This window comes from Dermacentor variabilis, chromosome 6 (genome assembly GCF_050947875.1).
Source record: "Dermacentor variabilis isolate Ectoservices chromosome 6, ASM5094787v1, whole genome shotgun sequence".
Lineage (NCBI taxonomy): Eukaryota > Metazoa > Arthropoda > Arachnida > Ixodida > Ixodidae > Dermacentor > Dermacentor variabilis.
In genome coordinates, this window is record NC_134573.1 from 152601020 (window position 1) to 152627972 (window position 26953).

Here is a 26953-nt window from a genome sequence, read left to right on the forward strand (position 1 = left end):
TGCTTCGGCGTCGACTCTAAAGATATTGGTATGCAGTATTCTGGGTCACGTAAATTTTGGTGCTCCTATCCAGGTTGTGGTGCCACAAATAAAGCAACGCAAGCGGGTAATAACGAGGACAAACAAGCAAAATCAATGCTGGTGTGACCCTGTTTCTGAGTATATCTAATGCAAGTGCCTTGTTGCTCCACTGGGAAAAGCAGCTGAGTATGTACTACTTACTCGGGTCGCCACAATCACCGCTGCCGCGAATGAGTCCATTTATATACGTTGCCTAGAACCGCACTTAAAATATGCAGCTGTCATAACCCAGTACCTGCAACTCACTACTTAATCAATTTAAATGTGAGTGGATGGCGTGGCTTAACATGTCAGGTATATTGAGGCCGTTGTCGTAGTTAAATGTGGTCGTAGAATATTCCTTGCATGGCACATCCGAAGTATGATATACAGAAAGGAATACGGCAATTGATATTGTATTTATATAACGAGTTGGCAGTAGCAAAAGTTGCGTACAAACGAACAACGAAGGTGACGTTCTTTTTAGGTGAGGTATGGTGGACAACTAGAAAAATCTTTGAGGTGGCAAAGTATATGCGCTTCAACAAAAGATACCTTCCGGCGTGCAACTTTCGGGGTGCGCCTTTCGAAACGCAGTGCGAATAGGTGCGCAGTTCTTGAATAAGTGCTTATGGCGCTTTTCTGACACACACACACACACACACACACACACACACACACACACACACACACACACACACACACACACACACACACACACACACACACACACACACACACACACACGCACGCACACGCACACACACGCACGCACACGCACACACACACACACACGCACACGCACACGCACACACGCACACACACACGCACGCACACACACACACACACACACACACACACACACACACACACACACACACACACACACACACACACACACACACACACACACACGCACGCACGCACACGCACACGCACGCACACACACGCACACGCACACGCACACACGCACACACACACGCACACGCACACGCACACACGCACACACACACACACACGCACGCACACACACACACACACACACACACACACACACACACACACACACACACACACACACACACACACACACACACACACACACACACACACACAATGCCTACATGATAGCGTGACCGTCACGTCCTAGACATGGCCAAAACGTACCTTTGCAACTAAATTTCCTTTTTTCACAACTTCCCACCATTCTTTCTCATGCTAGATTCTTATTAAACTCGGGAGCTTGTTGTTTTCTTTAACTTTGTAGGGTTGGAACCAACACGGTAAACCCACCGCAACCGAAGCAAAGCTTATACTCGAGGTTCCTTCTTGTCAGTATTTTCTTAGCGCGTGCCCCACTTCTGACTTACCCAGAGGGCACTCATACAACAGCATTGATTCGATTCAATGCTGCAAGGCCCCCTTTTGGAAAAGAAAGGCCCCGAAGCCGGAGGGGAACGTCAGGTGTGAAGCGAAAGGCATTCTCTCCTGTTCCTAGTAAAACTGCCGGTACGCAGTGCATTCAGGCACCCTCGAGGTGAGTCTCGACACACTCTTCCCCACTCCTCACGGTCGAGTCCCGCACGTCTCTCTCCACACGCCAGCCGAATCGCGAGCGCAACGAGCTGTCAACGGGCGCACCCGCTTCACAGAGGAGGTTCTTAGGCTCGACACACAGGCCGGTCTTTGCCTCCCAGACCGTGTCGCTCACGCTTGTTTGCCTTCCAATAGGGACGGATGTAAATCCTCATGTACGCCGCTAAAAAGCTCGGCTCCGCCCTGCAACGGTGCGCGGTGCACGAGCCGTTGTGTGCATTAATGCCAGGCGCCTTCTTCGAGTGGCCCGTCGCAGTGCGAGCACTACATAGGCGTCGACACCCGTATCATGGCAACGGCGTGTTTAGCGCGATTTCGTGCTACCGCTTCCCGGAACTCTACAAGACCTCGTCGTTCAATAGAGCGGAATCGTCGTATGTAGGCTCCTGCATTTGTTACGTTTAACGGGAGCCGAGTCTGCCGCAAGCTTATATGTTCAACGGTAGACGGTGAATTTGAGAGGCTTCGCGCGATTCGCCGCAGAGTTGAAGGGCGCGCGTGGAAGGCGGTTTCTCCTGGCGACACTCGTGCATCGAGGCGCGCACGGAAGCACGTCGCGCGGCACTATGACAAACCGGCTGCAAGGTGGCGAAGGTTGTTCTAGACGAAGCTTGATCTGAGAAAGCCACTGGCAGGAATACTGACTGTTGTGCGAAGCCTACGAATGTCAGCCTTCCCACATAAACCCGTTCAACTGTGTCGCGCTCCATCGCCGAATTAGTGACGGAGAAGCTTCGGAGGTCTTTGGCTCTCGAATCACTTCCCAAACGGCTGCAGTTACTACCGACGCATGTCGAAAGTGCAATCGTGTCACCCAGCACGCCTTTGATGGTTGACACATGCTGTATGGAGAAATTGGCGAACAAACATCAGCTCCGGGCCCAGACGGCAGGGGAGGCAACGGCCCGGTTGCTTCACGTACTCATCAGATCCTGGCAGGCAGGTCATCTTGAACCTATAGTTGGAAGCGCACTCGTGTACAATTCCAGTTCTGAAACCAGACCAGTCTTTCGTGGACACACACTTCTACCGCCGCATTGCTCTTCTAAGTTGCGCCTGGAAGATCATGGAAAAGATGCTGCTTCAGCGCTGAGACTGTGACATGATAAGCAGCATATGTGTTTAGCCTCTGCTGGTGTGCGGATTCAGGAAAGGTCCCAGCAGTATTTAACAAAGCCATTGCCCTTGAAAGCTGCCTTAAACGAAACCGATATGCATGCTTTCAGCATAACTGTGTCGCTTGACATAAACGCGTAGCGTTTGACTATGTTGCGCATGAGGCTGTTGTGGCGACTCTGAGATCCATGTGCACTAATGGTCACGTGTATCAGTTGTGATCTCACTGACAGGTCAGTCTGCATTAAGAGTATGCGAATATTCGAAACTTTCGGATACCGAATCCAGTATTGCCATATACGATTGGATCGTCGGATCGAATAGTCATTATTTGTATATATTCGTATATTCGTATATATATATATATATATATATATATATATATATATATATATATATATATATATATATATATATATATATATATATATATATATATATATATATATATATATATATACGAATATTTTTTAATATATTCGAATATTTCAAATTGCCAACTGTGGGCAATTAAGCATGGAATAGATCACAGAGGCGCGATAATTTCCGTCCCGTCTCGCCAGGTAGTAGACATAAAACACGAGGAGTTATGTTGCGGATCATGCCATGCCAGGCAAGGCGACTTTACCGACTAAGCCGCTACTGCTCGCACTCACCAATGAGTCCTGAGTATGCGAATAAAGTGATTATTTGCTCCTAATGGGACGATTTGATCTCTTTGTAAGCAACGCTTCATGACATGCGATGTAATTACAGAAAGTTTGTAAATGCAGTAGTAGGGGAAGGTTGTTTTATAATAACCGGGAGAACTGTAGTTCATTCTTCGAGAAATATTCGATTCGCTTCTGGCACTATTTGGTTGGCATTCGATTCGGTCTAGAAAAGTACTATTCGCTCACGCCCGGTTTACATGTCGACGCATGAGGGAAGCACGGATTCAGATTGGCACCGTGGCGTTCCTCAAGGCGGTGTTTTAGGTCCGACGCACTTTAACATCTGCTACATCAATACGTCAATACACATCTTCTTGTACGCAGATGACGTTTGAATGAGGTGCTCTGGGCGCAATAAGTGAATACTACGCGTAATATTGCGGATATCCATCTAGTCCATCGAGAGATTTCAGCTGTCGCGAGGCGCGCAGTCTATTGGTACTACAACCATCGCCGATACGATTCATTCCACTTAGCCGATTATGGCGAAAATATACTGCTCGATAGTTCACAGAAACGGGCTGTGCAAATGCCAGCTTTGTAGCGTTTTCCCACTAGTCACACTAGGTGCAGTTGCTACTACTACTAATCTACTAGCTGGTTCACACACACACACAAAAAAAAAATGTGACGTTGAAAATGACGCCTGTATCCCATTTTCCCCATTCGTACCAGACACCCATTGGGCGCTGTGAAAGACACACACGGCTACCTGGATCACTGAGCGTGGACCCACAAGCATGGTCTAATCCCGTTGGCCAATGCTGGCGCTAAGGTGGCTGGGTGGTTCAAAGAATGTGTTGTCGTAGCTAACACCACAAATACCTATATTTATTCGCCAAATGTTGACACAAAGCAAAGAGCAAATGTTGACAGAAAGCACTTACGAACAAAAAGCTTTCTGAATCCGGCCCCGAGAGCCGGTATAACGTAGAGATTTCCGTTCACTCGATTCTATTGCTTTATTACCGTCCACCACTCTCGACCAGCTGATCCCGGTGATAACGTAGGCAAAGTGACGCTTGGTGCACTGACTATCTATGCTCAAGGCAGCATAGATAGCAGAGAGACAGGTTGATGATAAATGTTGCGCACTGTAAGCGATTTCGAGATAATAATGCATACTCTGCTCCTGGAAGCTGACTCATCGAATTGATCCTCTCTGCCTTGTTCATGCTTTTTTACATAACATCCTTGTTTGTGGCAGGCTAGTTTAAATTGGGGTATGCACGAGGTTGGCACAATGCTTTGCACTCAGTCAAAAAATAGTTGCGCACTTTATGCCAGTTTGTATTTCAATATAGTCCGTGCCAGCTTCGGACAATGACTGGTCCCGTCGAGCTTGGAAGAAAGTGCCAGTAACTGTTTATGATTGGCGCTGTTGAATAAGGTCATTTCATTGGAGTCGTGAAAGTGAGTTTTTCAACGAAAGAGTTCACTTTCAGGCACTAGCGCTGTTCGATAACGACAAATAAGATTCCGTGGGCCATGCTTATAATGCATTCTTCACTTCTCAGCACCCTTATTCACGCACACACACGCTCGCTCGCTCGCTCGCTCACTCACTCACTCACTCACTCACTCACTCACTCGCTCACTCGCTCACTCACTCACTCACTCACTCACTCACTCACTCACTCACTCACTCACTCACTCACTCACTAACTCACTAACTCACTAACTAACTAACTAACTAACTAACTAACTAACTAACTAACTAACTAACTAACTAACTAACTCACTCACGCACACACACACGCACACGTGTCACCTCTATATTAGGCGTCTTTTTTGGCTTATGATATGACTCTATATCCCTTGTGTCACATGGCACATATATGTGCCGAGTGACACAGTGAATATAAAATGTGACACGTGCGTGCACGTGTGCGTGTCTGTGTGTGTGGTCAGGTGTGAGGTCACGTGCAGGCCTGGTCACGTGTAGGGTCGACTTTTTCAGGGAGACAATGTGAGGCGGATAGTGAAGGCCGGCTTGCGTGACGCTCTGTCTTACTTCCTCGGTGGGTAAAGGAAAATGAAACGATTGGTTGCAAAATGCGCAGTGGAAGTCCTTACTTTTTTTTTTTTGCGCGGATTACTCGGCCAAGTACATCGTTCAAAAAAGAAGCAGAAGAAGAAGGATAAAAAAAAAGGGAATGTCGGGTTATGTTTTGAAATATAGGGTTGCGTAGTGTAGTGGTAAATACACGTTCCAAACACAATTTACAACGCGTTTGATGTGTAAGCGAACGGTCCTTCCGGCGTGACGGTGGCACGGGAATATACAAGCATGTCGTGCCATCTGTCGATTGAGGTCGGAACCAGCCACTGCGCGTCTGGCGTTTTCGTATAGCTCAGATTCCGTTGTTGATAATACGCGGTTCTGTTTTTCGATTACATCAAACAGCGTAAACACAGTTACTCCGCAATGAAAAGTTATATCACAGTACTGCGAAATGCACCATTAAAGAACTATGAAGCAGACAAAAGTGTTAAATGTTTCACCGTTCCTGAACATACCGCTACATTGCGAAATTATGTCTGCAAGATTAGCTTAGAAAAACTTGGAAATTAGAAAAACAGTCGGCCAACGAGGATGTAATAGAAGTTTTATTAACAGTAAAGAGTTCGACGGAATGCTGTTCGGTCAGGTAAAAGCATTCTATAAAGTTAAGCAGGTCACTGACCGAGGTCACAGTAAAAATAAAATGACGTTTCCGGATCCTTACGAATAGCAAAACGTGATTGTAGTTTTATTTTGTACGGATCCTGAAACGTCATTTTATTTGTATTTTGACCATGGTCAGTGAGCTGCTTCATTTTCAACAAGTTTTGTTAATAACTGCACTGGGTCTGTGTAATGCAGCAATTATGTTTTCTCGATTCTATTCCTGTCTTATCATTCACCGTTTATCACTATACCTGGCGACCCTGCATGCTGATAACATAGGCAGGACGCAGCTTGGACCACCAATGAAGAGCGAAAATGGAAATAATGGGAGTATGATCCTTACATAATCGCGGCCCTGGCGTTCAGCGATATATTATCTTCGTAAACAGTGCTCTAAAATAAGGAAAAAAAAAAAGTCAAGGCTGTTTCTTTATCGGCAACCTATAACGCGGCAAAAATGGGCGTCAGGAATTGCGCGATTACTTATAATGAACCTGATGATTAATTATAAGAAGCCCGTTTCCTGATTTATTTAATCAGTGTGGCTGGCGCACGTGCCGTGAAAGGCGACGCCGAATGGAGGGCTCGGAGCACGGTCGTTTATGGCGGGACCCCTGCGACTGTAGCATCGCATTCGAGATATGCGTCCTCGATATCGCGACACACATTGGCGTTCCACGTAGTATACTGTTCCACATTGTGTGGCATCACATAGTACGGGCACGCCAAGTGAGCGCAGGCTAAAAAGCGAGTATTCAATAGATGCACGAGTGCCGCTGTTGCAGTGGCATTGTGCAAAGCGGTGGTACATTGTTCGAAGCTGCACGTGTGCATGCAGAAGATAAAGGTAATTGGATCTAGCGTTTTTACAGCGAAGCTGTATATACATGTGGCTAGGGTTCCACGCATTTTTGTTCTCAGTGAAGAAATATCATCATCATCATCATCATCATCATCATCATCATCATCAATGGCTCATACCCCCGCAAGTATTTACACTCCAGTAAGCAAGCAAAAATTGCAATAGCTCATAGCCCCGTAAGGCAGAGGTTACAAGCACTTAGCAAAGTGAAGCGAACGGTGCTTAAATTCTTTCTAATCACGCATACAACTTACAGAACATAATGTCGAAAATTGCTATCATCAATGGCTCATACCTCCGTGAGCAATCGCTCATACCCCCGTAAGCAAGCAAAAAATACAATGACTCATAGTCCCGTAAAGTCCATGGCTATTCATTTTGTGGGAATTAGCTGCGATGGCACTACCCCTGTTGTCATTGTCCGTGATTTCAATGTGGATGTGTCGGTACCGAAAAGGGAGCTGCTGCTTGCGCGTTCCGTGTTGCAGACGTATCCCTTGCGATGCCACGCCGATCCGGCCCAACCGATTACCCAGCGGCGTACTTGCATCGATTTGACGTTATCAAAGAACGTGATCGCAGTTGCGAGAGAAATGATGACCACTGATTAAGAGAATGAGTGCGCTTAACTTTCGTCTCGATGGCCACCCATCAAGACAATAAATGAGTTCGTACTTTTGTTCAAAATTATATGTCACCTCCCTGTCGCGTGCTAAACAGCTTCGCTGGTCAACCCCCTTCACAAAGTGGAATGGCTCATGATTTTTATCTATTATGATTAATACTTTTACATACTAAGCAGATACTGAAAACTGCGTCGCACTTTAATGTAGTAATAAACAAACAGGATATGGTTAGATCTAAGAACAGTGTTATCCACGTGCCAGTTTAACTAGCAGTATATATTAGTTGCTGACGCATGGTTAGTGTAATGGTCAGCAGTTCGGCCATCTGCACTGTGCACAAAGAAGGATCTTTTGAATAGATAGCTCCGAATCCACTGAAACATGCGTCCACCAATTCCATTATTTACCAGCTGAAACTACTAATACATATAACGGTTATAAACAGCGACACGATATCACCCGCCTACTCAGAATTATGGAGGACATTAATACTAAAGGCACACCACCCCATACAGCCCCATAGGTAGCTTTGCTCGAAAACTGATTGTGTGCATTCGACTGGTTTCTACTGCGCTCCAGCTCGGTTTGCAACGATGCGGAGCCCTCTCGAAATTGGAGCCTGACAAAATCCTCCGGAGCCGAACGTTCAGCTGCTTCCGTAGCAATCGGAATAGCCACGTGATTGAGATTCTGTCGGATCTCCGTTGCGCTTCCAGCTCGAAGCTGAGAGCGGCGCTCTGAACTGGAGCACCGAGCCAGCGTCTGTGATCCGGACTGAGTGACCGAACGATATCCCCAGTGGACCTTCTTTTCTTCTTTTAATCTTCCCATCCCCTTTTCCCTTTCCCCAGTGTAGGGTAGCCAACCGTGCTCAGTCCTGGTTAACCTCCCTACCTTTCGTTTATCATTTGCTCTCTCTCTTTCTGAACTGGACCACGATGCTCTGAACCAACCAGGCGGACATGTTCTGAGCGCTCGGATTCGAACCCGCCGAATCTCAACAGTACCGCGAGAGTGTTCTCGAGAGCGCTCAAAAGGGACCGTTCGAACGTACCGTGAGAATGGTGGCGTCTGTGCGCGTGTCTCGGACGCTACAACAAGTGCAATACTGTAACGAGCGAAGGGGGCGTTGTGCTCATCGCAAAGAAACTGTTTCTGAGAGGATGGCGGTGTCTAGCAGTGAGAGTCTGACGCTGTTGCAGTAAGCGAGTCTATGTAGCAGGATGAGTTGCTGAAGTTTACTTGAAGTGGAAGAATAATGAAGCAGAACGTCGTGTTATATGCACTGTGCGGCATCGCGCGGTATACTAGTAAGGCAACGAGAACACAGGCGGTGTGACGCTTCAGCAGCTTGGGTGCACCGCTGTGGTAGGCTACAAATAAGGCCTGAATCGTGCTCTTTGCACCTCTCATATCTTACAATTAGGTTCGACGTTTATTAACTTTCTTTAGACCGACTGGCTATCCTTGTCATGGGGTACAATATATTTCGGAAATGTGAAAGTCATGTCAATTACTTATACACCTAGGGTACTTAAGGGTGTTGCGTTTCGCCTGCGACACGTGGTTTTGCCGGCGCGACTGCGGCGGGGCGGCAGACATTTTGGCCCGATCGTCGTCGCCGCAACACTCATCGCCAGGTGTTTCCAGGCGCGACTGCGGCGATGCGACCGCAAAGGATCACCCTCGCATTCCAGTCATTGTGCCCGAAACAGGCGATGCCAAAGCAGGGATCGTCCCCTCATTACAGTCATTGTGCCCGAAACAGGCGATGCCAAAGCAGGGACCATCCTCTCATTACAGTCATTGTGCCCGACCGGCAGCGCTACAACAGGGTGCTACGAGATCGTGCTCGACAGGGTGCTACGAGATCGTGCTCGTCATGGTGCTACGGCATCGCTACGACAGTGTGCGTCACCATTAGCCCATTGTACATTCACGTGCTCGTCTTTTGAGGGGTTCCTTCTTGCCCTCAACTGCGAGAGTATAAAAACAGCTGCCCCCGGACGCAAAAGGGAGGGCTCCGATTTCTTCTGTTGAGTGAAGTGCTCTCCCGTCTCTCTACTTCGGTCAAACCTGACCGCCAACTCTTTGCGATGTTAAAATAAACAAGTTGTTTCGTTGTTACCAGTCGACTCATGCTTTGCCGAGACCTTCGGATGCTTCCAGTTGTACCCCAGGCCGCCAGGCCAACGCTACCCTTGGGGCTTGCGACCCAGGTACAACCACGGGCGTCAGCGCCGAGTTCCCAACAGATCGTACCAAGCGGTGCGATCCAAACATCTGGTTGGCAGCGGTGAGATCGCCTCCGACTTCAAACAACTGTCTGCCAGCGGTGAGATCGCGACAACGGAGGCCAGCAGCGAAGAGATGCAGTTGACGGTATGCTGAGCAGCTCAACGACGATCCGGGAGCAGTGCAACGAGCCCTGTGTGACGACTGGTTGCCTGCAGCGGAACGACTGCGCGGAATTCCTGCCTGCGAGGTTTGGTGAGTGCGGGACTTTCTTCTTCTGAGCTTTGCCAGGCTTTTGTTAGTGTCAGAAACAGAGCTGGTAATTGTGGTTGTCGTTGCTGCCGGGTTAGTTTGCGGCAAGACAATAGTAAGCAGTAGAGAAAGCAGCATTCAGAGCAGCCATGGATTTGAAGTCGTTGCGCAAACCGAAATTGTTGGAGCTTGCAAGAGAGTTGGGTCTGGATGTCTCAGACAAACTAAGAAAACCTGAACTGCTAAAGGCTATTCTTGAGTTAGAGGCTGAGGATGACGAGCTGTCGGAATGCCTTGAGACTATTGAGGAGAGGTCAAAAAGACAGGAGCGCGAACTTAAAGAACAGAAAGAAAAAGAAGAGCGTGAACTTAAAGAACAGAAAGAAAAAGAAGGGCGCGAACACGCTTTGGAAATGAAGCGTCTCGAGGTAGAGATGGAACGCGCTCGTAATGGAAGTCAGGCACACGGTGCAGGAGAACGAGTATTGTTCAAAATGACTGACCTGATGCGGCCGTTTAAGCTTGGAGAGGACATTGGTTTGTTCCTGGTTAACTTTGAGCGAACGTGCGAGAAGCAGGGGTTCTCTCGGGAAACGTGGCCACAGCGCTTGCTCACTTTGTTACCCGGCGAGGCGGCCGACGTAGTCGCTCGCTTGGATAGAGAGGAGGCAGAGGATTTCGACAAAGTAAAATCGAGTCTGCTAAAAAAGTACCGGCTGTCTGCGGAGGCGTTCCGTCGGAAGTTTCGGGAAAATGAGAAAGGCAAAAGTGAGTCATATACAGAGTTTGCGTATAGGCTTATGTCGAACATGCAGGAGTGGCTCAAAGAAGAGAAAGCGTTTGGTGACCACGATAAAGTTCTGCAGTGTTTCGGGCTAGAACAGTTTTATAGTCGGTTACCGGAGAACGTGCGATACTGGGTCTTGGATAGGCCAGACGTTTGTACGGTGGCTAAAGCCGCTGAGCTAGCCGAGGAGTTTGTGACGCGTCGGGCTCGCGGAGCTAAGGATGGTCAAAAGGGTGAATTTGGCTCGAAGTTCGAGAGGCCGAAGTTCACACCCATGAGAGCAAAGGGGAACACGCGTAGTGCGGATGCGAGTGGAAGCAGTGCGACCGAACCTAAGGAGACGGCGGCAGCCGAAGCCGAACGCAGAAAGCGGTTCGAGATGAGGCGAGCGGGCGTTTGTTATACGTGCCAGAAGCCGGGTCACTTTTCGGCGCAGTGTCCGGAAACAACACCAAAAGTTGTGTTTTTTTCAATAGGCAGCACTGACGAGAACATGAAGCTTCTCGAGCCTTACATGCGAGACCTCCTCGTGAACGGGAAAGAGTGCCGAGTGCTTCGCGATTCCGCAGCTACGATGGATGTAGTTCACCCATCTTACGTAGAACCCCATATGTTCACGGGCGAGTGCGCGTGGATCAAGCAAGCCGTGGAAGCTCATAGCGTGTGTCTGCCAGTAGCAAAGGTGCTTATTGAAGGACCTTTCGGAGCGCTTGAGACAGAGGCGGCAGTGTCATCTATGCTGCCACCCCAGTACCCGTACCTATTTTCAAACAGGTCCGATCACCTCCTGCGCGAGAAGGGGCTTTTGTTTGGTGAAGCTAGTGTTCAGGCCTTAACCAGATCGAAGGTTCGGGAGCTCGCTGCAAAGGCGGTAGTTGCGGGGCCGACGTTATCAAACAACGAAAAAGGGTCAGAGGCGCAGCAAGCTGATATGCCGAGCACGCCCGAACTGAATAAACTAGAGTCTGTAACGTTAAAGGCGCCAGATACTGGAGAGGAAACGCCCGACGCGGGAAAGTTAGAAGAGCTATCTACTGATTTGCTCATCGCGCCTACGTCAGACGGACTTGATAGGTTGCTAAAAGTCAGCCGGACGGCTTTGATAGCCGAGCAAAAAAAGGATGGCAGCCTGGAAAACGTGCGCTGCAATGTCAAAGAAGGTATCGCCAGGAAAACTGCGCGTTTTGTGGAAAGGGGTGGAGTCCTGTACCGGAAGTATCTAGACCGCCGAGGAGTGGAGTTCGATCAGCTGGTCGTGCCTCAATGCTATCGTCAGGATCTGTTGCGCTTGTCACACGGGGGTTCGTGGTCCGGACACCTAGGAGTTAAGAAAACTAAGGACCGTCTCTTGCAAGAGTACTATTGGCCAGGGTGTTTTCGGGACGCAGACCATTTCGTGAGGACATGTGACACTTGTCAGCGGGTGGGCAAACCAGGGGACAAATCGAGGGCGCCGTTGAAATTGGTACCTATCATTACGGAGCCTTTTAGACGGCTCGTTATTGATACTGTGGGACCTCTGCCGGTAACAGCCACGGGGTACAGACACATTTTGACTGTGATCTGCCCAGCGACAAAGTTCCCTGAAGCAGTGCCGCTTAAAGAACTCAGCTCAGTTGAGATAGTTAATGCACTACTGTCCATATTTGCGCGAGTTGGTTTTCCTGCAGAAATTCAATCAGATCAGGGCACAGTGTTTACTAGCGCTTTGACGACAACTTTTCTCGAAAGGTGTGGGGTAAAGCTGCTACACAGCTCAGTGTACCACCCACAGTCGAATTCCGTTGAGAAGCTCCACTCCGTCATGAAGCGCGTGTTGAGAGCGTTGTGTTTTGAACATCGAACTGACTGGGAGCTGTGTTTGCCTGGGGTGATGTTTGCGTTAAGAACCGCGCCGCATGCGGCTACGGGGTTTTCGCCAGCTGAACTGGTGTACGGTCGCTCGCTTCGATCTCCGCTTCGCATGCTTCGAGAATCGTGGGAAGGTAGGGGCGACGACCCAGTCGTGGTGGAGTACGTGCTTAAGCTCCTCGAACGCTTAAGAAGGGCACAGGAGTTGTCAGGTGAAGCAATGACAAAGGCCCAGCAGAGGGCCAAGGTTTATTATGATCGGACAGCCAGGGCCCGTCGTTTTGAGGTTGGCGATGAGGTCATGATATTGCGCACATCGCTAAACAACAAACTAGACGTGCAGTGGGAGGGCCCAGCGCGAATTGTTCAGAAACTGTCGGACGTTAACTACGTGGTAAGTCTGCCAGGAAAGCGGAAAGCACAGCAAGTTTACCACTGTAATCTGCTCAAACCTTATAGACAAAGGGAAGCCGTGGTGTGCATGATGGTAAACGTTCCTGAAGAGCTTCCGGTCGAGCTTCCGGGACTAGGCTCAGTGACGAACAGGGAAGACACCGGTCAAGTCATTAGTGACCTTATCAGTAAAGCACCGCTGTCGCCTGAGCAGAAAACCGAACTACACCAGCTATTACAAGAGTTTCAAGGTCTGTTCTCTGAGAGGCCTGGTAGGACTTCGGTACTTACTCATGATATAGAACTTACCTCCCCAGAGCCAGTACGATCCAAGGCGTATCGGGTGTCACCCCGCCAGAGCGATATTATGGAGGCTGAGGTAAAGAAAATGCTACAGCTCGGTGTTATTGAGGCAGGTGAGAGTGATTATACCTCCCCTTTGATTTTAGTTGAGGTACCGGGCAAGGAACCTCGTCCTTGCGTCGACTACCGCAGGCTTAATTCCATCACTAAGGATCAAATTTATCCGATCCCTAACATCGAGGAGCGCCTTGAGAAAGTTAGTAGCGCTCAGTTTATTTCCACCCTAGATCTTGTCAGGGGTTATTGGCAGGTTCCACTTACAGAAGAGGCTAGTAGGTATGCGGCGTTCATTTCACCAATGGGAACATTCCGTCCTAAAGTGTTGAGTTTTGGTTTGAAGAACGCGCCATACTGTTTTTCAAGTCTCATGGATAAAGTGTTGCGGGGACAGCAAGAATTCGCTTTACCGTATCTAGACGACGTAGCGATATTCTCCGCATCCTGGTCTGAGCATATGACACACTTGCGGGCAGTGCTAACCCGCCTGCGCGAAGCGGGCTTGACAGTCAAGGCTCCTAAGTGCCAGTTAGCACAGGCCGAGGTTGTCTACCTCGGTCACGTGATTGGTCAGGGTCGTCGCCGCCCCTCTGAAATAAAAGTGGCCGCTGTGCGAGACTTTCCGCAACCGCGCACCAAGACCGATATTCGGTCGTTCTTGGGTGTCGCCGGCTACTATCAGAGGTACATCCCTAGGTACTCTGATATCGCGGCTCCCCTGACGGATGCTCTAAGAAAGACCGAGCCTCAAACAGTCGTCTGGGACGAGACAAAGGAAAGAGCTTTTAGCGCCCTAAAGAGTGCCCTAACAAGCCAGCCTGTGCTACGATCGCCAGACTATACAAAAGGGTTCATTGTTCAGTGCGATGCTAGTGAGCGAGGCATGGGCGTTGTACTGTGCCAACGGGAAAATGGAGAAGTAGAACACCCCGTCCTGTATGCTAGTCGTAAGCTGACCAGTCGTGAGCAGGCGTATAGCGCCACCGAGAAAGAGTGTGCGTGTCTCGTGTGGGCCGTTCAGAAATTGTCATGCTATCTAGCCGGCTCGAGGTTTATCATTGAGACGGATCACTGCCCTCTCCAATGGCTGCAGACCATCTCTTCCAAAAATGGCCGCCTCCTGCGCTGGAGCCTCGCTTTACAACAATATTCCTTTGAGGTGCGTTACAAAAAGGGGAGTCTCAACGGTAACGCCGATGGCTTAAGTCGAAGCCCCTAACGTAGGAATCAGCCTCAAAATTGTTTGTTACTGATGTTTTTCTTCCTGAGGCAGGATTTTTTTTAACATATTGCTTTTGTTTAGTGTTTCAAAGTGATGATATGCTTTCTAGTGCAATTTTTCAATTTGTGGACGCGTTCTGAGTGATGCTAGACTACTGTAAGGAACTAGGCAGTGGTATAAAAAGGGGAAAGAGCCTGGCAGGGCTTAGTGAGGGTTGTGCCGTGCTTGCTGACTGAGCGGTTGAGTTTCAGCGTAGTTCTAACGCTTGCCGGGAACGAGAACAAAAATGTGAACTCTCCCGAAGTCACTTTGCAGTGTCCCGTGCGAACCTGAACAAGAGAACGAGGCCTTCTCTGTGCGCTGCGCTCAAGGAACGTCGAGGGACGCCCGACTTCGGTTATGAGCATCATCGAGCGACATCCCTCCGGACAGCGGATGCAGTCCCCTGTCCATCGGGAGCTCCTTCCCCCGGCGGGGCGGTCTGTTGCGTTTCGCCTGCGACACGTGGTTTTGCCGGCGCGACTGCGGCGGGGCGGCAGACATTTTGGCCCGATCGTCGTCGCCGCAACACTCATCGCCAGGTGTTTCCAGGCGCGACTGCGGCGATGCGACCGCAAAGGATCACCCTCGCATTCCAGTCATTGTGCCCGAAACAGGCGATGCCAAAGCAGGGATCGTCCCCTCATTACAGTCATTGTGCCCGAAACAGGCGATGCCAAAGCAGGGACCATCCTCTCATTACAGTCATTGTGCCCGACCGGCAGCGCTACAACAGGGTGCTACGAGATCGTGCTCGACAGGGTGCTACGAGATCGTGCTCGTCATGGTGCTACGGCATCGCTACGACAGTGTGCGTCACCATTAGCCCATTGTACATTCACGTGCTCGTCTTTTGAGGGGTTCCTTCTTGCCCTCAACTGCGAGAGTATAAAAACAGCTGCCCCCGGACGCAAAAGGGAGGGCTCCGATTTCTTCTGTTGAGTGAAGTGCTCTCCCGTCTCTCTACTTCGGTCAAACCTGACCGCCAACTCTTTGCGATGTTAAAATAAACAAGTTGTTTCGTTGTTACCAGTCGACTCATGCTTTGCCGGGACCTTCGGATGCTTCCAGTTGTACCCCAGGCCGCCAGGCCAACGCTACCCTTGGGGCTTGCGACCCAGGTACAACCACGGGCGTCAGCGCCGAGTTCCCAACAGATCGTACCAGCAGTCAGATCCAAACAAGGGCCATGCACGTCGGAAACGACCATGACGGGTCGAACAGGAAGTCGTGTTCCAATTTTGCAGCGCCCGCGAAACAGAGAATAAACACGAGTACGCGTTAGACAAAGCACTCGATATGGAAAGCTACCCTGCTACCTTTGCCCACCGCTTTAGCCTCGACTCACATCTATCCTTCTTCTAGATAACACCATCTAGGTCGTGATGACGCAACTCTCCTTTGTCCTATAGCTGTATCTATGCATGTTTCGGTATTCATGTTTTGACTTCTTTGTTTATTCACTCTCTAGTAGGCATATACATACTACCACTGAGCAGAGTTCGACGAGCAAAGACCCTATATCATGATACTATTTACTCACCCCCTTTCCCCCACCATTACAAGAAAAAAAAAGGAACTCAATCAGACAGCTCTCATGCCAGGGACGCTTATGTCACTGCGCGAGCATAATACTACGTTTCAATGAAGTATCACAGCTTCTTTCGCATGCAATTTCTCTGGCTTTTTTGCATGTTTCTTCGCATGGTTGTGAATAAGAGAAAAAAAAATCCATTCATTCGCATTTCTGTATTGTTCTCGTTCCTTGCACAGAGAGAGCCTCGAATTTGGCCATCCTGATGCCATGAGGTAGCACATAGGCGGAAAGTTTGTATTTCTCCAGGGGGAGGGGGGCATACCAGCTTTCCGAAGTCTCTCTCTCTCTCTCTCTCTCTCTCTCTCTATATATATATATATATATATATATATATATATATATATATATATATATATATATATATAACCTTTCATATTACAGTTGCACTTGCAGAAACTTTGTGTGACCTCGAAGTACTGCCCACTGAAGTGACAGCCAGATTGATAACAAAAGTCCCTTGATAACGCGGCCCAAGCGCCGCTCTGACCACGCACGAAAAGCGAAAGGCAATGTAATAGGCATGGAATATTTCAGTATCCCGGCTATGCTCGCACCGCATCGAAAGAGTGCGCGCGCAGCTGTATTTCGCGCCAGAAGCTTGCTCCGGACCAAAGCTAAATAAGAGTGACGGTCTTATTTTTCATAAGAGTGTATACGTGCTGCAAAAACAGGTTCGTGGCAAAAAAAAAGAAAAACTAAAGGCGATATAAGCAGACCGGGAAGCGATACACGCGTAGAGAAAAGTCAAAACCGATGGATTCAAGAAAGTAAATGTTCCGCTTCTAAATGAGCCGTATTGCCAATCGGGACGTCTGCACGAAAAAAAAAAAAAATTCACCCAGAATCTTTTCTGGGCTTGATCTGAATGATACGTAAGCGTTTCGTAGTACTGACGTGATGTTTAGTGGTAGTGTGCTGGCGTTTTTCGCATAATTGCGAGAATGGCCGCGAAAGAACCGTGCAACGGAGAAGCGCGGTTGCAACACCGAACTGTCAAGTGAGACCCGCACGAGCCGACGTCGACGAGGCGATTGGAAGCAATATTCACTTGTATTACAGATAGCCCGCAGTGGATGTGGACGTGGGATGAAATGAGCACGGAGATGTAGCAAACGAAGGAGACGTATGCAACATTTATTAGGTAAACTAAATCATTGTAAACCGTGATAGACCATGCTCCGGCGGCGGCTACGTGTGGCGTGGCGGCGCGGCCTGTATCTTGAAGATGATCTGCGAAAGCAGCAGAGTGCGGCATGTGCTAAGAGCTCCGCGAGCGATGCGTTCTCGACGCTTCGTTGGCGTTGAATCGAGAGGCAGCACGCAGGTGAGTTCGCTCGCTGCTGCGAGCGCTATGTTGAAAGCGATCGTCTTACGGGACGGACGGAAAGACTGTTTTTCCGTTGGGTAAGAACAGAAATGCTTGCGCATTCGAAAACCATCAGATTTCGGTGTGCCCTTATGATCTATGAATTCGTAAGCGCCTTTGAACACCAGCTGCTACCCAGCGGACGTGTTGGAATAGGTCTCCTTCTGCAGCTACGCCGTACTGGGTGCGCTTTATCTCATCTTCGGTGGCTCTATTGATGCCCGACGCTGGAATATTGCGTCATACGTCCGTTGTACTAGCCTTGAGCACATCTGACGTCCGTCTCGATCATGTAAACACGATCTTCCGCATAACCCCAAAGAAAGAAATCGAGTGGAGGCCGCTCAGGTGGCCTAGACGGCGATTTTTACAGGACAGCGCGAAGGACAAGGAGTGCGAGGGACGACATACACAGCGCTGTATGTCGTCTCTCGCAGTGCTTGTCCTTCGCACTGCATGTTATTTTTGATCTTGAATTACCAACTATCGCAAGGAACCACCCTAGAATTTACAGCCCCATGCTTTCCAATCTATGGCGCATGAAAAGTCGCATCCAGCCAGTTTCGTGCTCGGGTGCAGCTGCTGTGTGTTGTGTGTGTGTCTGAGAGAGAGAGAGAGCGAGAGAGAGATAGAGAGAGAGAGATGCAAATGCGAGAAAAGCAGGGAGTTTCCCCACAGTTGAAACCTCCGGTTTGCTACCCTGCACTAGGGGAATGGAAAGGGGAAGTAAAGACGGAAAGAAGAACGGTGACAAAAATAAAAGCAAGCAAAAATGAAAAGGTACGGAATGGGATCATTATAGTCTTTCTAATAGGCCACTGCCACGTAAAAAGGTCACCAAAGCCTTGACAGGCTTTCGGTGCGACGACAGTTCATGTCGCCATTCCAAAACTGACTTTTCTGAAAGTGGCCTGTCGTCAAGGCGTGCCAACGCGGTCGCTAGTGACAGCCGTTGCGCGCTGTACCGAGGGCAGTGGCAAAGTACATGTCCTAGTCTCCTCACCGCCGCGGGCACTGCAAGCCGCGCTCTCGTCCATACCGACTCGGAAGGCGAAAGATCTTGTGTAAGCGACACCAAGCCACAGTCAGCAAAGTATTGCTGTCTCGGGTCGCGAGAGTCCAGAGGGGGGGTCGATGTCGAAAGGAAGGGCCCAGTCGGTGTAGACGTGTGTGCATCAAGCTTGGTGTGTTCCATAAAGTTGGTGCCCCACCTTGCCTATACCACAGAAGTGGAAGATGTGACAGCGGGATTTCGCTGAGAGGTTCATCCACCACTCCTTCGAGGATTTCGTCCATGTAACGCTGTCCAGTCAGTGTGTGATCGAAGAAGATGGGACCGAATATAGCACCGGCGTAAATTTCAATTCACATTTGAACAACCACTGGTACTGGTGCCGAGTGCGCTTTACCCAGTGTGGATTGGAGTCGCTCCAATAGTGTTAATCATGCAAATTTACCTGGCTGCTTCTGCAAAAATTGGCTTCGTCTGTGCACGTGATGTTGCTCAAAAAGTCCGGTGACTCATCGGCTATTGTGACGGCTCAATTCGAGAAATCTAGACGTTTCTGCAGGTCCCTATCTTCCATGCATTGGTGCAGGTCGACGTGGTACGGGTGAAAAGTCACGTCATTTAGAATCATCGAAACTGATGACTCGAAGAGCGCAAAGAGCGATGGAACGAAGAATACTAGGCATATATATTAAGAGACAGAAAGAGAGCTGTTTGTGTCAGAGAGAAAACGGGTATAGTCGATATTCTAATTGACATTAAGAGAAACAAATGGAGCTGGGCCGGTCATGTAATGCGCAGGTTAGATAACCGTTGGACCATTAGAGTCACAGAATGGGTACCAAGAGAAAGGAAGCGCAGTCAAAGACGGCAGAAGACTAGGTGGGGCTATGAAATTAGGAAATCCGCGGACGCTAGTTGGAATCGGTTGGCGCATGACAGGGGTAATTGGAGATCGCAGGGAGAGGCCTTCATCGTGTAGTGGACATAAAATAGGCTGATAATGATGATTATGATGAAACTGATGACTTGGAAATTGGTACCTGGGCGGCCACGTCCCTCACGCTAGTAGGAGGGTTCTAGTCAGTAAATGCTAGAACATCCGTGCGTAGGCTAGGGCTAAAGGATGGAGTCCTCCGTCGCTGTTTCTGGAAGCTGCCGGTCTGTCTCAGGTTTTCATAATGTCTGATGATAGTCGACGCGTTTCGTATACCGCCACACTTCCATGACTGATATGTATTTGCGGCCTTCCACTTGTTGCCATTTGCAGCGCCGAAGGCAAGGACTATGTCTTCTTTCTACCTGGACTGAGAGGCTCCGACCACCCCTCCTTCAAATCTTTTTCATTGCAATAAAGTTTCTCTTCTCTTCTTCTGCCCATTAAATACATGGCGTCTGGGATGAAACAAAGCGCACCTTTAAACCTTTGCACTGACGTTGTCAATTCGATTTTGTGGTGATAGGTTTTGTGGCAAAAAAAGAAAAAAAACATCCGTACACCTTACCCATGCTAAGACAACAGCTATCACAGCTTGTTTCGAATCAGCACCAAACGCGGCGTGTTACTTCAGCCGGGGCACGGCAGATAAGGAATTAGCTCGATCACGATGTTTTTTTTTCTTTATTTCCTTTATTTTGTTCTGGCTAGCTCAGAGGGAGCTTGTTCGAGGGCACTGCTTTATGATGTGGGTGGGAACGCCAGTCACGTGGTATTTTTCATATCTAGCGGTGTCGGAAAAATTAGTACGCAATAAGTACGTCGCTGAGAATGCTCCAGATAGGTGTACCTTGGCTGTGCCTACAAATGTCTCATTGAGAATTCGATAATTAGCATAGGACGTCTTGAGTTGAATTAATAATTACAATTACCCAATTAAATCTCAGTAATGGAAAAATTACTGGCAGCTTTACCACGGTACCGTGAAAATATGCAATACGCTTTCTTCGAGTAACTTCAATTGCTCTTTTTTTGAATATGGGCGCATGATATTTAATTGGGACACCCTCTACATATTTATGACCTCTGCGTGCAAGTGATGATGTTTCGATCACTAGTATTTTTATCAAGAAATCGAAACAACTGGAACGCGGAGTCACATCAAATCAACGGCGAGTCATTATCGCTAGCAGTCCGTAACGAGACGGCGCGAACGAAAATGAAATCGATAATGAAACTCGGAAGGGGTTCCGGCACGTTACGTATAGTACGCGCCCGCGGATTGCAAGTCTACGCAGTTTGTGACAGCGCATTGCAAGCACGACGGCGGCGTGATGCGTGCGGAGTGGTGGTTGCGTTCGTGTGCCCCATCGATAGACGAAGCAGCTATGGCGGTACCGTAATCCTCGGTGCGGCACGCAGCCGCAGTTGAACAAAGTGGACGCTATACTGGAACGTTCCGAAACCGGCAGATTAAGGAAGGCCAGATTATAATGGCAACGATCATTTTCTTTCGGTTTCCTCGGTTTCTTTATTTCTTTTTTCTGGCAGGCCAGCGGTTGCGCCGAGTTGCTGATCTCGGCGATAGCGGCTGTTGCGGTCAAATGGCGACGAGCGATGACGTACGGCGTGCGAATGAAAGATGCCTGGGCACAGCAGCGCATGCGCCGACAGCTGAGAATTGCGCTGAAAATTTGCGTTAAGACGCGGCCGCCGAGTGAGCCGCCCGTCATTTTGCGTTTCACGCCGCAGCCGCACGTATCAGACGAACCTCTGCATCTTATTGTATATGCTCCGGCAGCGATTGTCGACGTTAGGCGCGGTGTCCACCACTTCACCCACTCCGAAGCAGCCATGGTTCCCGCCGCTGCCTTCTGCTGTGTGGCGTGCTTCGAAGCTTTAAGTCGCTCCCGTTATGGCCAGGACTTCTGCAACTGCGGTTACGGGACTCTGTTTTGCTCCGGAATTCTCGCACGGCCCATTGGAGCTCCCGGAATACGTATGCGAGGTGCGGCGGCCATTCCATTCGTTCTTAAGCACGAGCTGTCACGCCTGACGCCGATGACGCCCTGCCGACAAGGTCTCAAGTCGCGTCTGCCATGGTCTTTTCTTTTGTGCGCGTGTTGCCACCAACGAACCGACCGTGTCATCTAAACGAGGGACAACGAGGCAACTGTCGTCGCCACGTGCTTCAACTACCTTGCGAGGTGAGTTACTGTGTGTGTGTGTGTGTATTTGTGCGTGTGTGTGCGTGCGTGCGGGTGCATGCTGTACGTCGCAGCTGAGATAATCCAAGCTATTAAAATAAAATGAAGGATTCGCGGTGTAATTGCAAAATATGTGGTCTTCTATCGGCAGACTTCCGGCAACCGAACACCGTAGCCTTAAAACTGTCTTGCACTTTGCTTCTTTCTTTTTTTCTGTAAGAACTTGGCTAACGTAGCTGGAGCAGCCAATATATCTTTCGTTGGCGCGGCTTTTTTTTTTTTTCTTCTGTTATACCTGCACGAAGGCCTCTTCCTATGTTTAGCCGTCGACGCGTGACTAGCCTCTTTCCCCAAATATAACGAGTCCCCCCCCCCCCCCCCCCCCCCTCGATATTTCAGTCCTCTTAACGCGCTTCGGCGAGGTCTTCGGATTAGTAGCATACATATATCGTTTTCAATACTGTTATGTACGGAGGTGAGCCGCCTTGTCTAGGGCACGCCACCAAGGCTCTGCGGAGCAGCTTGTCTTAACGCTAACACTCGCCAAGCGCTGGGCTCGAGTTGCGTGTTCACCGCGCACGCGCGGAAAAGAGTCGGGACTCGCCGCTTCCTTGACCGTTCAGTGGCCTTTAAAATGACGTTGCCATGGCGCCCAGGCAAGTAAGCGCGAGTGATGGCGGGTGACTGCGCCGCTTATTAGGACATTACCGTGCAGCGCGGCTACGGCGGCGGGAAGCGAGCGCACAAGATGGGAACTGGACAATAAGGCGATGAGGTATCCGGCTCCTAGCTTTCTATTTTTTTTTCGCGCGTGAGCAGTACTACTCGAGCCCAGCGGCTAACGTTCGACAGACTTGGGACAAACGTGGGTCCTGCTGTCTTGCACCGCAGGACCCACGGGCGGCACAGCTCTGGACGAGGCTGCTCTCCTCTGCGCTCCGTCTCCGTGCCCGCTGCCATTGCGTATTTTTTGCGCCGTATTCTGATTTAAAACGCCGTTAGTATCATTATTATAAGCATTAATGTGCTCGCCGTGTAACTATCTCAACTCTGCGCAAGGCAACAGACGCCGCTGTGCAGGCGCCTCACGCGGTCTTCGAAGTCGCGCGGTCAATCACCGCGCAATTCGCGAAGGACTTTGTCGCGTTCGATTGTGTCGCTACAATATTTGAGGCGTTGTTTGTCCAATAACTTTAGTTGGAGTAACGAATGACTACTCTCGCCGACAGGGAGGTGTACGAGCCCGTCCGCTTACTTCGTTTTGAGACGGCGTTTCACAGTAACGATGATTAAAGCCCTGCGATGCATGCGCTTTTACCAGTTTTCCGTTTTCAAATTGAGTTTGGGTTATATGTATATACACGTCCTTTTCTGAGACAGTCGTATACCAGCCCTTCGTATTCGTGGTCGCATTATTTCTGTGCCATTGCGCTACGTTGCAGAAAGCCTGTGCCTATCATGACTTGTTTCCTTTTTTTTTTTCCCAACCGTAGGCGAAGCTTGTGCAACCAAGTGAACGTGGCACTACCCTGGCGGACGACGGAGCATCTGTCGCCGCAGCGTCGCTTCGGCATCTAATCCACGAGGTAGGAGTGTTTAGCTTGCGAGGGCGGCACGGCCATTAACTTCCCCATCAAAACTGATTGACAACATTGGCAAATTAAGTGTAGTTAACTGTAGTGCCTAATTAGGCACGAGCTTCCTCAAACGGCCGCAGCCACATCGGGTCGTCGCCGTGACGGAAACGGAGAGGACGGGGTGGGGCGATTCAAGCTTCAGGCTTAGCTAACACTAGGAAGGTAGCTGACGCTGCGCGTAGGCCACAGCTGGCAGGGGTCCTCTCTCTCGTTTGCGACACGGCCATCGGCCCGTTCCGAATGCTATCGCTTCCCGGCCACAGTTTCGCGTCCACGCGCGCGAAAGGGCGCGAAATGTGGAATCGCGGAAGTCGGTGGCATGCGGAATTAGCGTCAGGCTAACCAGTGGCGTATTGCTTCCAGTTCATCTAGCTACGCTGAAGAACGGACGTTGCCTTCGGTCCGCAGCGCGGCGCGTTGCGGCCAAAGTACGTGGTCACTTTCCCATTCTTCACGTCACGCTGTTTTTATCGCTCGACACGCGGACCATGTTCGACGAGTTCATCTACCACGGCTCGTGCTATGACGCTTGTTATGGTGAGTACCTACTTTCTGGTTATATTTGTAATTTGAAAAGCTGTCCTTTATTTTTTCTTTAGCTTCAAGTACGCACCCTACACCTCCGCTTCTGGCCCACTCCAGCAACATCTGTGCGCCTATAGTGTCCCACATGGAGTGTCCTGCATGCACGACCCTCCGTGGAGTACGTCGACTGCGCGTACGTCCATACGAGTTCATCTGGTCCTTCTGTGGCATTGTGCTGACAAATGCTTAACACGCCTCCTCCTTGTCGTTTCAGTTCCCCAGCCTTCGCCATCAGTCCCGTGCGGCGGATTTTCCTGGGCCCTACCTTGTCCCTGCCGCATGACGTACATCGTCCGACCGTCTGTACACAAGTGCTCCGGCCTCACAGCTACTGGCTTCCTGGCGAATGAAGACACCTGCCCGACCCGCCCTGGAGTACGTCGACTGCGCGTAAGTCTTGGTTCGTCTGGCCCTTCTTTAGTATTGTGCTGACGAAAGCTTAACACGGCGCCTCCTTGTCGTTTCAGTTCTCCAGCCTTTGCCATCAGTCGCGTGCGGCGGATTTTCCTGGGCCCTGCCGTGTCGCTGCCGCATGACGTTCCGCGTACGTCGTCCGACCGTCTGTACACTAGTGCTCCGGCCTCCCAGCTACTGGCTTCCTGGCGAATGAAGACACCGGCTCGACCCGCTCTGGAGTACGTCGACTGCGCGTAAGTAAACCGGAGTTCGTCTGGCCCTTCTTTAGTATTCTGCTGACGAAAGCTTAACACGGCGCCTCCTTGTCGTTTCAGTTCTCCAGCCTTGGCCATCAGTCGCGTGCGGCGGATTTTCCTGGGCCCTGCCGTGTCGCTGCCGCATGACGTTCCGCGTACGTCGTCCGACCGCCTGTACACTAGTGCTCCGGCCTCCCAGCTACTGGCTTCCTGGCGAATGAAGACACCGGCCCGACCCGCCCTGGAGTACGTCGACTGCGCGTAAGTAAACCGGAGTTCTTCTGGCCCTTTAGTATTGTGCTGACGAAAGCTTCACACGGCGCCTCCTTGTCGTTTCAGTTCTCCAGCCTTGGCCATCAGTCGCGTGCGGCGGATTTTCCTGGGCCCTGCCGTGTCGCTACCGCATGACGTTCCGCGTACGTCGTCCGACCACCTGTACACTAGTGCTCCGGCCTCCCAGCTACTGGCTTCCTGGCGAATGAAGACACCGGCCCGATCCGCCCTGGAGTACGTCGACTGCGCGTAAGTACCAAGCTCTTTCCTAGCCGTACTGCGACAGTGCGCTGACAGCTCATTAACACGCATCCTTTTTTTCTTGTCGTTTCAGTAAGCAACTCCTGTCTTGTCATCGGTAGCCCGTCAAGATCTGTCCCGCCTGTGTAGAAGGCGATGAAATTTAGTGCTCGCCGTAGTGCGGCAAGCCCTACTCTCGCGACAGTTCATCACAATGCCGCGCCCGATGACGTTGAGCTGCAAGAAAAGTCCATCTCTGCGTGCTCCGTGCTGCCTCGACGACGCTGCACCACTACGCATTCATGAGGCACACACCGGCCACGAGACGTCCTTGCGCGAGTCCTTTCCGCCCGATAGCTGTATCATGGCCGTAAGATACTCCCGTATTGAGTGTCTCTGCATGTTGGACGCGCGGGCCTAAACTCCTATTAACATGCTGGCTCATCTGTGGTACCCTGATCAGTCATTCTGGAGATTATTGCGCATTAATTCACATTCTGTGCTCTCGTAATGGTACGCTGATGCTGGTTCGTATTGCGAAGGTGTGTGTGTGTGTGTGTGTGTGTGTGTGTGTGTGTGTGTGTGTGTGTGTGTGTGTGTGTGTGTGTGTGTGTGTGTGTGTGTGTGTCTATTTGTTGTACGCGCGTGCGACTTCACTCCCTTCATATCGTTGGCCTCATTTTCGCTGGGTGCGTTCTCATTTCTTCGATCACATTTTCCTTGGTTGGCCTCCTATAATCGGTGAATTCCTACAGAAGGCTCGTTGATGGTTCCGCAGTGATGTTCGAGGATTTTTTTTTCGGAACCCTTCGAATTTTGGCTCTGGGCGTTCCCCTTGATAGAAGGGCGCCCACTCCTATTTGTCTATGGCCCTCACCTTGTGAACTTTTCTGATCCAATGGTCTGTTTGTATCTTTACCCTATCCGCATCTTCCTTTTTATCAAGTCATTCATCCTGGCTTATGCCAAGCATCAGCGTACTATTGCAAAAAGCACATGAGGTGAATTACAGGCAATAAAACATTTATGTTAGCTCATCAGGATCATGATCAGCTTATCCTTTGAAATCTAGTGCTGGCATGGCACCAACCTTTTAAAAACTTGTCTACCCTCATTATTCATTTTAGCGGTAAAGCTGCGTACCACCAGTCAAGTAAAGCAGACCGTGAACCTCCTTCAGCAAGGTTGCACATTTATCGGATGCCACCGCCGCACAGGCTGTTACATCACCGTTCCTTGTGTTCTTCAGTGCGCACTGCCCTGTGCCAATTTACCTGCTTGCAGCCACTTGTACTTTTCTATATCATGTTTTTGCTGTGCGATGTGCGCTGGAGCTTAATAAAATGACGATGGTATCTTGTCTAGCCCTATTTCCCCCTTTGCTGATAACATTGTACTGTTGAAAAAATCTTTTTTTTTTTTTGTACTGCAGATTGTCAATACTTCGGCGTTCACCGCCGCTGTATGCGAACTGAAATAAAATGTTGTACTTCGTTCCAGAGTCGATAACTCCTCCTTCCAGAGACGAACTCTCCTTCCGATCTCCCATTATCCCTGTGCTGTGCCAACTGGTTTCCACTTGCGCCTGCGAATTAATTTCTTCACCTGTCCTTTTCCCGTCCTCGACTGTGTTACCCTTCTCTTGGCACCCACTCTGTAAACCTAA

The 26953-nt window shown here is 49.8% G+C and overlaps 1 protein-coding gene and 1 long non-coding RNA gene across 2 annotated transcripts; both read left to right on the forward strand.

The window, feature by feature from the left end:
- Positions 1-21443: 21443 nt before the first annotated feature.
- Positions 21444-24248, forward strand: LOC142584404 (uncharacterized). Its single transcript, XR_012828782.1, has 3 exons — positions 21444-21899; positions 23393-24073; positions 24136-24248. It is a non-coding gene; the product is annotated as an uncharacterized LOC142584404 (long non-coding RNA).
- Positions 24249-24341: 93 nt separating this feature from the next.
- On the forward strand, positions 24342-26646 carry LOC142584405 (uncharacterized). Its single transcript, XM_075694549.1, has 5 exons — positions 24342-24511; positions 24589-24771; positions 24853-25035; positions 25114-25296; positions 25382-26646. The coding sequence occupies exons 1-5, from the start codon at positions 24468-24470 to the stop codon at positions 25407-25409; spliced, it is 621 nt and encodes a 206-aa protein (XP_075550664.1). The 5' UTR covers positions 24342-24467; the 3' UTR covers positions 25410-26646.
- Positions 26647-26953: the final 307 nt, after the last annotated feature.

What these genes read in the sequence shown, in the direction of transcription:
- LOC142584405 (XM_075694549.1), top strand. Translation starts at nt 24,468, where the DNA reads ATGAAGACACCTGCCCGACCCGCCCTGGAGTACGTCGACTGCGC. An exon ending in CTGGAGTACGTCGACTGCGC is followed by an intron (nt 24,772 to 24,852) that starts GTAAGTAAACCG and finishes TTGTCGTTTCAG; the next exon opens with TTCTCCAGCCTTGGCCATCA. An exon ending in CTGGAGTACGTCGACTGCGC is followed by an intron (nt 25,297 to 25,381) that starts GTAAGTACCAAG and finishes TTGTCGTTTCAG; the next exon opens with TAAGCAACTCCTGTCTTGTC.